The 13,979-nt window shown below is 37.4% G+C and overlaps 1 protein-coding gene across 4 annotated transcripts in view; it reads right to left on the bottom strand.

Moving 5' to 3' along the window:
• Positions 1-9,678, bottom strand: part of Cylc1 (cylicin 1) — an 89,411-nt gene extending 79,733 nt beyond the window's left edge. For 3 of the 4 annotated variants that reach the window (XM_039100632.2, XM_063279690.1, XM_063279691.1), the window contains exon 1: positions 9,594-9,678. In XM_039100632.2, the coding sequence (XP_038956560.1) occupies positions 9,594-9,610 (17 nt within the window). In that variant the 5' untranslated portion in view covers positions 9,611-9,678. The remainder of the gene's footprint in view (positions 1-9,593) is intronic. The other variant, NM_001427602.1, reaches the window with a different exon arrangement.
• Positions 9,679-13,979: the final 4,301 nt, after the last annotated feature.

The raw sequence follows: 13,979 nt of genomic DNA, 5'->3' as shown, positions 1-13,979 counted from the left end.
GAAGACTGAACCCCCAGTGAACGTGATTTTTGGGGGGAGGGCAGTAATGGAGGAAGTAAGGGGGTGGGAATACCCATAGAGAAGGGGAGAGGGAGGGATTAGGGCAATGTTGGCTTGGAAACTGGGAAGGGGAATAACAATCGAAGTGTAAATAAGAAATACCCAAGTTAATTAAGATGAAAAAAAAAGTGTCCCAACCAATAAAAGCACAGGACCAGATGGTTTTTAATGCAGAATTCTATCAGTCTTTCAAATAAGACCCAATACCAATACTTTACACACTATTCCACAAAATAGTAACAGAGGGAACACTACCTAATTTATTCTATGAAGCCATAGTTTTGCTGATACCTAAACCAAATACTCAACAAAAATGATCTTTAGAACAATTTCCCTTATGAATATTGATTCAAAAGTACTCAGTAAAATTCTTGCCAACCTAATCCTAGAACACATAAAAATGATCATTCAACAAGATCAAGTATGCTTCATCCCAGGGATCCTGGGGTGGTAAAATATGTGGAAAGCCACCAATATAACCCACTATATAAACAAACTCCCAAAAAAAAAATACCTGCGTGATCATCTAATTAGTTGTTTAAAAAGTATTTGACAAAATTCCCCACCCCTTCATGATAAAAGTCTTGGAAAGATCAGGAAATCAAGGCCAGTACCTAAACATAGGAAAAGCAATGTACAGCTAACCAATAGCCAATATTGAACTCCGTGGAGAGAAACTTGAAACAATACCACTAAAATCAGGGACTAAACAAGGCTGCCCACTCTCTCCCTATCTATTCAATGTAGTACTTGAAGTTCTGTCAAGAGCAATTAGACAACAAAGGGTGGTCAAATGGATCCAAATTGGAAAGGAAGAAGTCAAAATATCACTGTTTGCTGATATATAGTATACTGATATTATATAGTATCCTGATAGCATACTTAACTGACTCCAAAATTCCACCAGAGAACTCCTACAGTTGATAAACAACTTCAGCAAAATGGCGGATACAAAAGGAACTCAAAGAAATCAGTAGCCTTTCTCTACTCAAAAGATAAACAGACTGAGAAAGAAATTAGAGAAATAACACCCCTCACAATAGTCACAAGTAATATAAAATATCTTTGTGTTACTCTAATCAAGCAAGTGAAGATGTCTACAACATAAGTTCAAATATCTGAAGAAAGAAATTGAAGAAGACCTCAGAAGCTGTAAAGATCTCCCATGGTCTTGGATTGGCAGGATTAATATTGTAAAAATGGCCATCTTACTAAAAGAATCTATTGATTCGATGCAAATCCCCATCTAAATTCCAACTTATTTCTTTACAGAGATCAAGCAATTTTCAAATTTATCTGAAATAACAAAAAACCCAGGATAGCAAAATCTATTCTCAACAATAAAGAATCACCATCCCCTCACCTTAAGCTGTACTACAACAAACAAGTTATAAAAACTGCATGGTATTGTTACAGAGACAGGCAGGTAGATCAGTGGAATAGAATTGAAGACCCAGAATTTAACCCACAAACATATTATCACCTGATCTTTGACAAAGAAGCTAGAACAATCCAATGGAAAAAGGACAGGGTTTTCAACAAATGGTGCTGGTTCAACTGGCAATCAGCATGTAGAAGAATGAAAATTGATCCATTTTTATCTCCTTGAACAAAACTCAAGTCCAAGTGAACCAAGGACATCCACACAAAACTAGATACACTGAATGTAATAGAAGAGAAAGTGGTAAAGTTCCTCAAACACATTGGCACAGGGGAAAATTTCCTGAACAGAACAAGAATGGCTCAGTCTTTATGATCAACTATAGACAAATGAGATCTTTTAAAATTGAAAAGCATATTTAAGGCAAAGCACACTGTCAACTGGGCAAAATGGCATCCTACAGATTGGGAAAAGATTTTTACCAACCCTACATCTGATAGAGGGCTACTATACAATATATACAAAGAACTCAGGAATTTAGACTTCAGAACCAAATAACCCTATTAAAAATGAGGAACAAAGCTAAGCAAAGAATTCTTAACTGAAGAGTCTTGAATGATTGAGAAGAACCTAAGGAAAATTTCAACATCCTTAATCATCAGGAAAATTCAAATCAAATGACTGAAATTTCACCTTACACCATTCAGAATGTCTAAGAACAAAAACTCAGGTGACAGAAGATGTTGGTGAGGGTGTGGAGCAAGGGGAACATTTCTACTTTGCTGATGGGATTGCAACTACTCTGTAAATCAGTCTAGTGGTTCCTCAGAAAATTGGACATTATAGTCCTGAGGACACAGTTATACCACTCCTGAGCAAATACCCAAAAGATACTCCAACATATAACCAGGACACATTCTCCACTATGTACATAGAAGCTATATATATAATAGCTACAAGCTGGAAACAACCCAGATGTCCCTCAAAAGAGGAATGGGTACAGAAAACATGACACATTTACACAATGGAGTACTACTCAGCTATTAAAAAATAATGACTTTATGAAATCCACAGGCAAATATCATTCGTTGTGAGGTAACCCAGTTACAAAAGAAGATACATGGCATATATTTAATGATACGTGTATATTAGGAAAAAAATTGGAATATTCATGATACAACTCACAGGCCATATGAAGCTCAAGAAGAAGGGAGACCAATGTGTGGATGCTCAGTCATTCTTAGAAAATGGAACAAAATAATCATGGGAGGTGGAGGGAATTAGGGACCTGGGAAGTAGAGGGACTGGAGGGTATAAATGGGGCCAGCATTTAGTGTGGAAGGAGACAGGGGAGAAGTATAGAGCAACTGGAAATTGGACAGAAATGTATAGATGTTAGGGATGGCTAACTGGGGGTAGCCACTAGAAAGTCCCATATGTAGTGAAAGCAAGAGGTTCCCAGGACCCAACAAAGATGAAATTAGCTGAAATCCCTGACAAAAGGAAGAGAGAATCTTTTGATAAATTCTAAATCCCCTTCATGTTAAAGGTATTAGAGAAATCATGGATACAGGGCACATACCTAAACATAATCAAAGCAATTTATAGCAAGCCAATAGCCAACATCAAACTAAATGGAGAGAAACATGAGGCATTTCCACTAATATAAGGCACAAGACAAGGTTGCCCACTCTCTTCCTAATTTTATTCAGCCTTGTACTTGGAATTCTAGCCAGAGCAGTAAGACAAGTAAAGAAGATCAAAGGGATAGGAATTGGAAAGGGAGAAATCAAGGTATTACTATCTGTGGATGATACGATAGTATACATAAGTGAACCCAAAAATTCTACCAGAGAACTCCAACGGCTGATAAACATTTTCAGCAACAAGGCTGGATACAAAATTAACTCAAAGAAATCATGAACCCTCCTTTATACAAATAATAAGTGGGTTGAGAAAGAAATTAAGGAAACAAACACCCTTTAAAATAGCCCCAAATACTATGAAATATAGTGGTGTAACTCTAACCAAGCAAGTAAAAGATCTGTATGCCAAGAACTTCAGGTCCCTGAAGAAAGAATTTGCAGAAGATATCACAAGATGGAATGATCTTCCTTGCTCATGGATAGGTAGGATTAACATAGTAAAAATGGCCATCTTATCAAAAGAAATCTACAGATTTAGTGCAATCCCCATCAAAGTTCCAATAGAGCTTTTTATAGACCTTGAAAGAGTAAGTTTCAACTTCTTATGGAAAGTAAAAATCCTCAGGATAGCAAAAACATTCCTGAACAATAAAAGAATTTCAGGAGGTATCACCATCCATGACCTCAGCTTTACTCTAGAGGAATAGTGACTAAGATTAATTGGTATAGAAACAGACAGGTTGATCAGTGGAATCAAATCAAAGGCATAGAAATAATTTCATACATTCATGGACACAATTTTTGATAAAGAAGCCAAAACCATACAATGGTAAAATGAAAGTACCTTCAAAAAATGGCACAGGACTTAATAGATTTCTACATATAGAAGAATGAAAATAGGTCTGTACTTATCACTCTACATAAAATTCAAGTCCAAGTGGATCAATGACCTCAGCATAAAACCAGAAACACTAAATTCTGTAGAAGCAAAGCTGGGACATACCCTTGAATACATTGGTACAGGAGACATGTTCATGTAAGATCAAGAATTGGTAAATCAGACCTCATGAAACTGAAAAGCAGCCTACAGCTTGTAAAAGGTTCTTTACCAACTCTACATCTGACAGAGGGCTAATAGCCAAAATTTATAAAGAACTCAATTGATTTAGACACCAAAATGTTGAAATATCCCAATTGAGAAATGGGTTATAGAGCTAAATGTAAAATTTTACAGAGGAATCTTGATTATCCAAGAAACACTTAAAAAATGCTCAAAGTCCTTAGTCATCAGGGAAATGCAAATCAAAACACTATGATGTTCCATCTTATAGAAATCAGAATGCCTAAAATCAAATACTGAAGTGATAGCACATGATGGGGAAGACACAGAGCAAGGGGAACACTTTTCCATTGCTGATGGGAATGAAAACGTGTACAACCACCACGGACATCAATTTAGCAGTTTTTGAGAAAACTTGGAATCATTCTACCTACAGATCCAGGTATGCCTCTCCTGGGCATATACCCAAAAGATGCTTCACCAACTCTCAATGACACTTGATCAACTACATTTATAGCAGATTTATTTGAAGTAGTCAGAAACTGGAAACAACCTAGATGTCCCTCAACTGAACAACAGATAAAAAATGTGGTCCATCTACATAATGGAATACTATTCAGCTGTTAAAAACAAGCACATTGTAAATTTTATAGACAAGTGGATGGAACTTAAGAATGTCATCCTAAGTGAGATACCTCAGACCCAGAATGACGTGCAAGGTATGTGCTCAATTATTTATTCATATTAACCTTAAAATACAGGATCCCCAAGATACATTCCACAGACCAAAAGATGCTAAAGAAGAGGGAAAGTCCACACTAGGATGATTGAGTCTCACTTAGAAGTGAGAATAAAATAGTCATAGGAGGCAGATGGAAGGAAGAAACTGTGTTTGGTGAGGGGTTAGAGAGAGTAATGCAGGTTTCAGGATAAGGTATGGGGAGGAACAAGTCAGGTAGGCAGATGGCCATGAGAATGAAATGTTCAACTGACATGGGTGAGGAAGATCTTAAGGAAATATAAGAGACTTACATTATATGAGGCATCGAATAATCAACGGAGGTCACTCACAGCATTGGGGATATAGAACTTGAAGAGACCACCTTCTGTAGCCAGGTAGGAATGCCAGTTTAACAATAGGGACATCAACCCACCCACTAAAATTTTAACTCCAAATTTATGATGTCTACAAGAAATGCAGTGACAGGGTTCAAGCAGAGACTGAGGGAACTGCCAATCAATAACCAGCCCAACTTGAGACCCATCTCATGGGCAAACACCAATCCTTGACACTATTAATGATACTCTGTCATGCTTGCAGACAGGAGTCTACCATGACTGTCTACCCAGAAGTTGACTCAGCCATGCAGAGACCCATATCCAAACAGTGGATGAGGCTTGGGGACTCTTATGGAAGAACTGGAGGAAGAATTTTAGCCTCTAAGGAGATAGGAACCCCATAAGATGACCAAAAGAGTCAACTAACCTGGGCCCTTGGGGCTCTCAAGAACATTCATGGCCTGGAACCTAGTTCCCTCTTATCCACTGCACATATGCAGCAGATGTGCATCTTGGCTTTCATATAGGTCTTAAACAACTGGATCACAGGTTATCCCAAAAGCTGTAGCCTGTGGGAGGCATATGTTCTATTTGGGCTGCCTCATCTGTCCTCAGTGGGAGATAATGCATGTAACTCTGTAGAGACTTAATGTGCCTGGGTGGGGGACTACACAGAGGGAGGCTCCACCCTCTTAGAGGAGAAGGGGAGGAGGGAGGGGGAGGGTTGTAGAAGGTATGATCAGGGAGAGGGGCAGTGAGTGGGAGGTAAAGCAAATAATAACAATAAAAATAACATTTAGTCTATGAGGATATATGCTACATGACTAAAGATTTATCATACAAGAGATGATTCTGCTTGCTAATTTTTTTCAGGCAGAAATATGTGGAATATATGTAGGAATTAATTTTAAACATATGAGATGATGGTGAAAGAAATATAAAACTAAGTCAGGGTGACTTTATTGATATGTGCCTAATGAGTGGAGAGTCTAGGTTTCATTAGGATGCTCAAAGAGTTATATATGGTGTGTTGTACCCTATGTCCTTTGTCAAATATGGCCTACTGAAAGGAGCTGGAACTGCTTGGTATTGCTTGGCTTAATTTTAATGCACAGGGAATTTACAATTCTAAAGTGGGTATGCAGTACAAAACCCAATCATCCAAAAAAGGAAGGCTCAGAAAACAACTATCTTATAAGACACAAAATGAGTCATTAGGGCATTTGAAGAGCTTTTCTGTTGCCCTTTTCCTTGTGCCAGGGCTGGAGATGTGGCTTCTCAGATGAACTGAAAAACATGTAGATTTAATTGGGCTCTAAAGTAGCATGGGACAAGTAACAGAACTCAATCACCAAGGTGACTGTAGTTATTATAGTGGCCAGAATAAGAAAATCAATGTCTATCATGGCCTGACCATGATGGACAGCACAAGCCAAATGATTTTTATGGTTTCATGACTTGTATAGACTTTTGGTTCTGGCCAATTAGTCATAGTGTTTCCATCTATGAAATAGATAAGCTTACTGCAGTTATTGTTTGACCTATATAAGCAGAAAATGTCTCAAACACATGAAAGAAATGTTACATTGGATTATGGAAAGCAGGGCTCTTGTCCCATGAACCAATTTCCAGACTTGAGCCAGTTAGTAGAACTAGAACCCTTTGAAGGAAGAGATGGCCAAGTTCTCCTGGGAAAGAATCTGGCTAAGATTGTTACTGTTAGCCTTTTTCAGTCCTTCCTCAGAGTGACGTATGGCCTTTTACAAGGGTAACTGAACCAAAGGGAAAGAAAGAGTCAGACTTTCTGAGGTCTGTTGGATACTGGTTCTGGATTGACACAGATTCTGGGTGACCCTAAGAAGTATTGTGGCCCTCCAATTAAAGTAGGGGCTTATGCAGATCAGGTGATTAATGGAGTTTTGGCTGAAGTCTGATTCACAGTGTGTCCAGTGGGTACCAGAAGTCATTCTGTGGTTATTTCCCCAGTTCCAGAATATATAATTGGAATATATGTGCTAAGAAGTTGGCAGAAATTCCACATTGATTTCCCAACTTGTGATCTAAGGACTGTTACAGCTCAAAAGGCTAGAAGAATGGTGCTAGGCAAAATGGTGAACCAAATTCAATATCTCATCCATGAAGGAACTGCAGAAATTAGCACAACAGTCAAGGACTTGAAAGATGTAGGAGTGGTGGTTTCTACCACATTTCCTTTTAACTTTTCTATTTTCCCTGTGCAGAAGACAGATGGATCGTGGAGAATGACAGTTGATTATTGCAAACTTAATCAAGTAGTAAATCCAACAGCAGCTGCTGCACCAGAGGTGGTGTCTTAAGATCAGGAAATGTATTTGCTGGTACATGGTATGCAGTTATTGATGTACTAAATACTCTTTTCTTGGTACCTGTTCAAGTGAGCAGGAGGTAGCAATCACTTAGGATTTGTTGATAACACATATACAGATCAGATAATAATAAATAAATGAAATAAAAAATCCAGGACCCTCTACCTCAGTGAAATTTTTAAGAGTCCCAGTGGTATGGTGCATTGAGAGATAGTCATTTTAATGCTTACTTACTGCACCCGGCCCCTCACATCACTAAGAAAGAAGCACAAGGCTTATGGACCTTATTTGGGTCCTTGAGATAGTACATTCCACAGTCTGTGTGTTACTTTTGCCCATATGCCAAGTGACTCTTAAAGCTTCTAGCATTTAATGTGTCCTAGAACAGGACAAAGCTCTTCAACAGATCTTGGCTGCTGTGCAGGCTGCTCTACCACTTGCACCATATGGTCCTGAAGACTCAATGGTATTTGAGGTGTCACAGGCAGATGGGCATTGCTGTTTAGAGCCTTTGGCAGGCCCTTACAGGTAAGTCTCAGGGAAGACTGTTGGGATTTTTGATTAAGTCTTCACCCTCATCTGCAGACAACTATTTCTCCATTGAGAGATGGATCTTGGCCTGCTATTGGGCCTTAGTAGAAAAAAATGGGCCACCAAATTATCATGTGATCTGAACTGCCAATCATGAACTTGGTATTATTTGACCCATTGAGATGGAAAGTAGGTTATAATATCGACAATTATTATCAAATGACAGTGGTATACATGTGAACAGGTCAAGCAGGTCCAAATGCCCAAAGGCCTATGATTTCCATTCCTGTCACAATGCCTTCTGCCCCCAATCATTTACTTAGAGACTCATGAGGTTTGTGCTATGATTTGTTGACTGAGGAAGAGAAGACTAGAGCCTGCAGATTTTTTCTTTTCCTTTTTTTAATGCAATGTGTACACCACTCATGAGTGTACAGCTGCAGCTTTATAACCCCTTTCTTGGATAATCCTGAAAGATGCCCGTAAAGAAAACTCTTTGCAGTGGACAAAATACTTGGTTGTCCATTTTACTTGCAAGGAGACATGGCCAGGTGTGAGACTGTTTACTGACTCCTAGACTGTAGCCCATTGTTTTGCTGAATGATCAGGGAATTTGAAAGAACAACATAATTGGAAAACTGGTGAGAAAAACATTTGGGGAAAAAGTATGTAGATAGATCTCTTTGAATGAGCAAAGGATGTAAGATACTTGTGTCCTATGTAAATGCTCATCAAAAGGTAACTTCAGTCAGGCAGTGTTGGCAAATGCCTTTAATCCCAGCGCTTGGTAGGCAGAAAATTGTGAAGTAAGTCTAATGACTATTATACTGTATTCCCAATTTTGCTTATCAAAATGGTTGACTTTTAATATGTTATTCAAATGAACATAAATAGATAATAATTGGTAGCTCTAGTTCAAGAAAGTCCATATTATCTTAATTTTCAAATTATATTCATGATATAAGTCTTTATGGTAAGATTGACTATAAAACCAACACTGAAAAATATAGCTAGTAAAATGATTAAAAACGACTGTTGTCAACCTTATGTAGTTTTTACACACTGGACCTTTGAAAAAGAAAAACTACTATACAGTAATTCTCTCAAGCATACTATGAAATCTCTTCATTGGAACAATAGATTGACAAAATTTTCCTACTCATACACTTTATCTTACTGGTTGTTAACTATAACATAATATTATGTTATATTTAGGCTTATATCTTAACCTATATAGACATTCTTTCCATTCTGTAAGAAACAAGAGGTGGTTATAAGAAATAGAGACTCAAAGAGACACAGTCATTTATAAATTTTTTAAGAGAAGCTGAATTGGCTATATTTAAAAGGAAAGTATTCAAGGTAGGATGGGAAATGTGTTTCTTTGTTTCAACACATACATTTTCCTATAAAAATTCCCAAGGAATAACAGTACTTTACACATAACTATGTAAGTTCATTGGACATCTTAATCATTTAGAATACTAAAAAGTATTATAAAGAGGGCTTACAGTTTTGAAAGAGACATTTCCTTTGCCTATCTTCTGCCAGGACTTCAGCATTTGTATGCTCAAACTAATAATGTTGAGTCATGACATCATAAAGAGACTCAGCTACAAAAATTTAAAGGGAAAGCACACTTTGTCTTCAACCCTATACTAAGATATCTAAATTCTACTTTAAAACTATGGATGTGCTCACATATTTCAAAAACTATTAAGTAAGATACATCAACAGTTATTCATTAGTTGATCCCACCATGTTGTTGGAAAAATTATTTTATGACAATTTAATCAACACTAATTTTGAGTGAACATGTGTGGCCATATATGTGAGTGTTAAAGATAAGATAGAATATAAATTTTCTATTTACAAAGAACAACTATGCCTTTCTGCATGGTCCTTTCTGCTGGGACAGACTGCTAGCTAGTCTGCTCCACAGAAGAGGCTATATCCTGAGATACACCAGAGGATCTGATGCACTCAGAACATTTGACATCATATCCTGAAGCATACCAGAAGAACCACTGCACTCAAAACATTTGGTCCCACATCCTGAGGCATCCCAGGAGATCTGCTGCATCCAGGGCATCTGACACTACAACTGGAGACATCCCAGAAAATACACTGCACTTAGGATACCACAGCTTGAAGGCTTCCCAGTAGTTCCTCTATACACAGGGCAACTGGGCAATTGACACTACAGTCTGAAGACCTCTCAGGGGCTCTGTGGCATGCAGGGCAACTGAACCAAAAGACTGAAAGCCTCCCTGGACTGTGGCTACAAACAGGGAAACAGAAACTACAGTCCATTGATCCACACCATCCCTGCTCCCCCAGAACAGCTTTCTTTAAACAGGACAACAGTGTGACTGCTACCCCGAAGACCCAACAGTCTGAAGGCTTCCCAGGAGATATATTGCAGCCAGGACAACCAATCAGCAGCTTCTCTGCTCCTCTGAATACCCTCCAGTGGGAAGCCTCACAGGAGGTCTGATACATCCAGGGTCACAGGCCTACCAGGAGACATGTTGCAACCCAGGGAAAAAAGAGGCAGACTCTAGACAGAGTCACCCAGACCAGCAAACATTAGGGGTAACCAGATGGTGAGAGGCAAGCACAAGACCATAAGCAACAGAAGCCAATATACGAGGACATGATCATAACCCAGTTCTCCCACTACAGGAAGCTGGAATACACCAATACACCTGAAAATAAGGAAGCGACCTAAAATCCTATCTCATGAAGATAATAGAGTCCTTTAAGGAGGATATAAATAAATCAATGAAAGAAATAAAGGAAAACACAATCAAACAGATGAAGGAATTGCATGAAGGAGTCCAAGACCTAAAAGTGGAAGTAGAAACAATAAAGAAAACAGAAATGACTCAAGCGACAGGTCCCCTGCAGTCCAGACACAGCCCAGACCTTAAGGGACCAGATCAAAAGCTTCCTGCACCCAAATCCCTTGGGAGGGAGAGCTAAATCTTCAGAGGGGCAGACACACCCAGGAAGCCAGAAGAGACACTATGCCCACATTTCTGACTCCAGAGGAAAACACCTAATGCCATCTGGGACCCTGGTGCATGGGGGCCCCCGGGAAAAGGCAGCGCCGGCCCTCCTGGTTGCCACCCTCATGGAGAGCTCAAAAGCAGCCCCCCAGGAGCCACTTCAGCCATGGGACCACAGGTAAGACCAACTTTTCTTCCCCAAGCGACCTGCCTTGTAGACTCAGGACACAGGCTCACAGGAACAGCTGAAGACCAGTAGACAGGAAAGACTACAGGCCCAAAAGCAGAACACTCTGTTCCCATAACTGGCTGAAAGAGAACAGGAAAACAGGTCTACAGCACTCCTGACACACAGGCCTGAAAGAAGTCCAGGAAAACACAATCAAACAGGTGAAGGAATTGAATCAACTAATAAAAATGTGTCAGTCCAAGAACTATATTGTCTAGTCAGGGACATAAAAATAAATCACTGAAATCTCTTCTTGCAGTTCATTTGCACTTTATAGATTTATTACTAACCAGTAGGGCATGTCTATTTTTCAGATATACTATCAAATTTGACTCAGTATCATCACTTTAGTAACTTCTGTGAATGTATGAAAGTTACCTGGTCTGTATTAAAGACATTGTAGACCTGAAACACAATGTAAATGTATTTTCCAGACTGTGACTTTTCTTCATTAACTTTAATCTGCTCAGATAACTGGCTATGTGCTCTGTATTGCCTAGAATATGCTGAGAATTGTTAGTCTCATATAAAGCTAATATCACTTTTTATGGTGGAGACATTTTTATTCCCATTATCTTTTTGTACATTTTAAATTGTTACAGCCCTCTAGCAAATGTCATTAGCTTTATGCAGACATTTGCCATTTATAATCATGCTGGCAATACTATTGTGATGTTTTCACATATAATTGAGCTGTACAAGTGAGTCAACAGTTTTGATTTTGAAGGTCATAGTCACTAGGACATATTTACAGTATAGTGTTTTTTCCATAATCAAGAGAAGAGATTTTTTTATGTTCAAAGTTTTTATTTTTCACATTATTTCAATGGTCACAGCTAGTGTTGATAGGATACCTATTTTATTTGGTAATAAATACTGATGAAAATTTCTAATTTCTTCAGTGTTATTAGGAAAAAATTTTAAGATCAGTAGGGTGTTTCCAAATTCTTAAAACTTATACTTATATATGGAATATTAATTTAAGAGAAGAAAATATCTTTAAGAAGACACCCAACACACAGCAACAAAACTGAAAATAAAAAAAAACAGTGATTAATAAAATACTTTTCATGAAAGCTACAATACTAGGGTTTTCCTTCTATAAATGTTACTAGATATGAATGTATTTTGGCATAAATTCAAATAGAGATATGTATAGGTATTCTATATTTTTTCTTCCTTGGACTTCAATTAATAGGGTTAAGTAGTCAAAGTTTATGTGAATGGAATTCAAGTTATATTTTATTAAAATTTATCCATTGTGTGCTTCATTGTGTGTTACCAGCTAGTTCCTGACATTTAATGAGAATTCATAAACAACAGCTTTTGTTCTTTATAGTTATTCATTAGCCTTCTTTTACTCATCATTTAAAAATATTTTAAATTTTAGTTTTGAGATTTTAATATAATTACATTTCACTCTTCCCTTTCTTTCCTGTAAACCTCTCATACACTTTCTTTGTGTTCTTCCATATTCATAACCTCTTTTAATTTTTACATGTATATATATATATTTATACACATAAATGTCTATATGCATGATGTTATATACATTCACAAAAATATGCATATATGCAAAAATACTTTTAAGTGTAAGCTGTTCAGTCTGTATAGTATAACTTGTATGGTTTTTGGACTATTTGATATTGGATTACCAACTGGTGAGCTCTTCCTTTGGGAAGACTATTTCTCCCACTTTCAACATTGTTTAGTTTCTTATAGTTTTTTGTGTAAGATTAAGGGTTAGGGGTTTTTTTGTACTTTGGCATGTCTATTGTTGTTGTCCTTGCTCAGCTTATGGTTAAGTAGCCAGTTAGTGAGAATTTATGGGTTTAGCTTCTGATTAATAGAAGACACAGCCTCACAGCAGACTTTCTGATCCTATGGATCTTACAATCTTCTACTCCCTCTTTCACAATATTCCCTGAGCCTTAGGTGTGGGAGTTGTTTTACAGGTGTATCCATTGACAGTGGGCTCTACAATTCTGCATTTTGCTTGGTTGTGGTTTTCTGCAATGGTTTCTATCTGCTGCAAAGAAAAGTTTACTTGACGAGGGATGAGTACTACTTATCTGTGAGTACATGGCTACATAAACATAAGTTAATCACATTATTGGAGTTTGGTTTTGCCTTGATCTGATTATAACAGTTATTCCCTTTTGGGATATAAAGTTTCCAACTTAGTTTTAATTTTATACTGTCTCACAGTTGAGAAACATTAGATCTTAAGTATTTCTGTTTTAAAAATTACTACAATAATTGTCTTTATTAATTTTCAACAAGTAGCATTATATGGGCAGAGCAGGTTATATTTAGGTGTATAACAATTAGTAAAAAAAAGAGGCCATGGATTTGGAAAAGTCTAGGGCAGGATATAGGAGAGACATTGGAAGGAGGAAAAGGAAGGATAAAATAGTGTAATTATAATTTTAAATATAAAATTTTAGAAGTTCTGCATTTTTAAAGACTGGGGGATTATAAAAGCTATATAATATTTTATAATGTGGTATTAGCATGAGTTCTAAGGTTATTCACCACTTTTGGCTTTTGTACTCTTTCTTTTTATACTATGATCTCTGAACATCAGATGTGTGTAGGTAGAGTGTATATGTTTCTTTTCATGCTAAGAACTCTAAATTCTTTTATTGTTTTCAACT

The sequence above is a fragment of the Rattus norvegicus genome, chromosome X (genome assembly GCF_036323735.1).
Source record: "Rattus norvegicus strain BN/NHsdMcwi chromosome X, GRCr8, whole genome shotgun sequence".
Lineage (NCBI taxonomy): Eukaryota > Metazoa > Chordata > Mammalia > Rodentia > Muridae > Rattus > Rattus norvegicus.
Note: the sequence above shows the minus strand (reverse complement) of the source record. Positions and strands in the feature narration are given on the sequence as shown.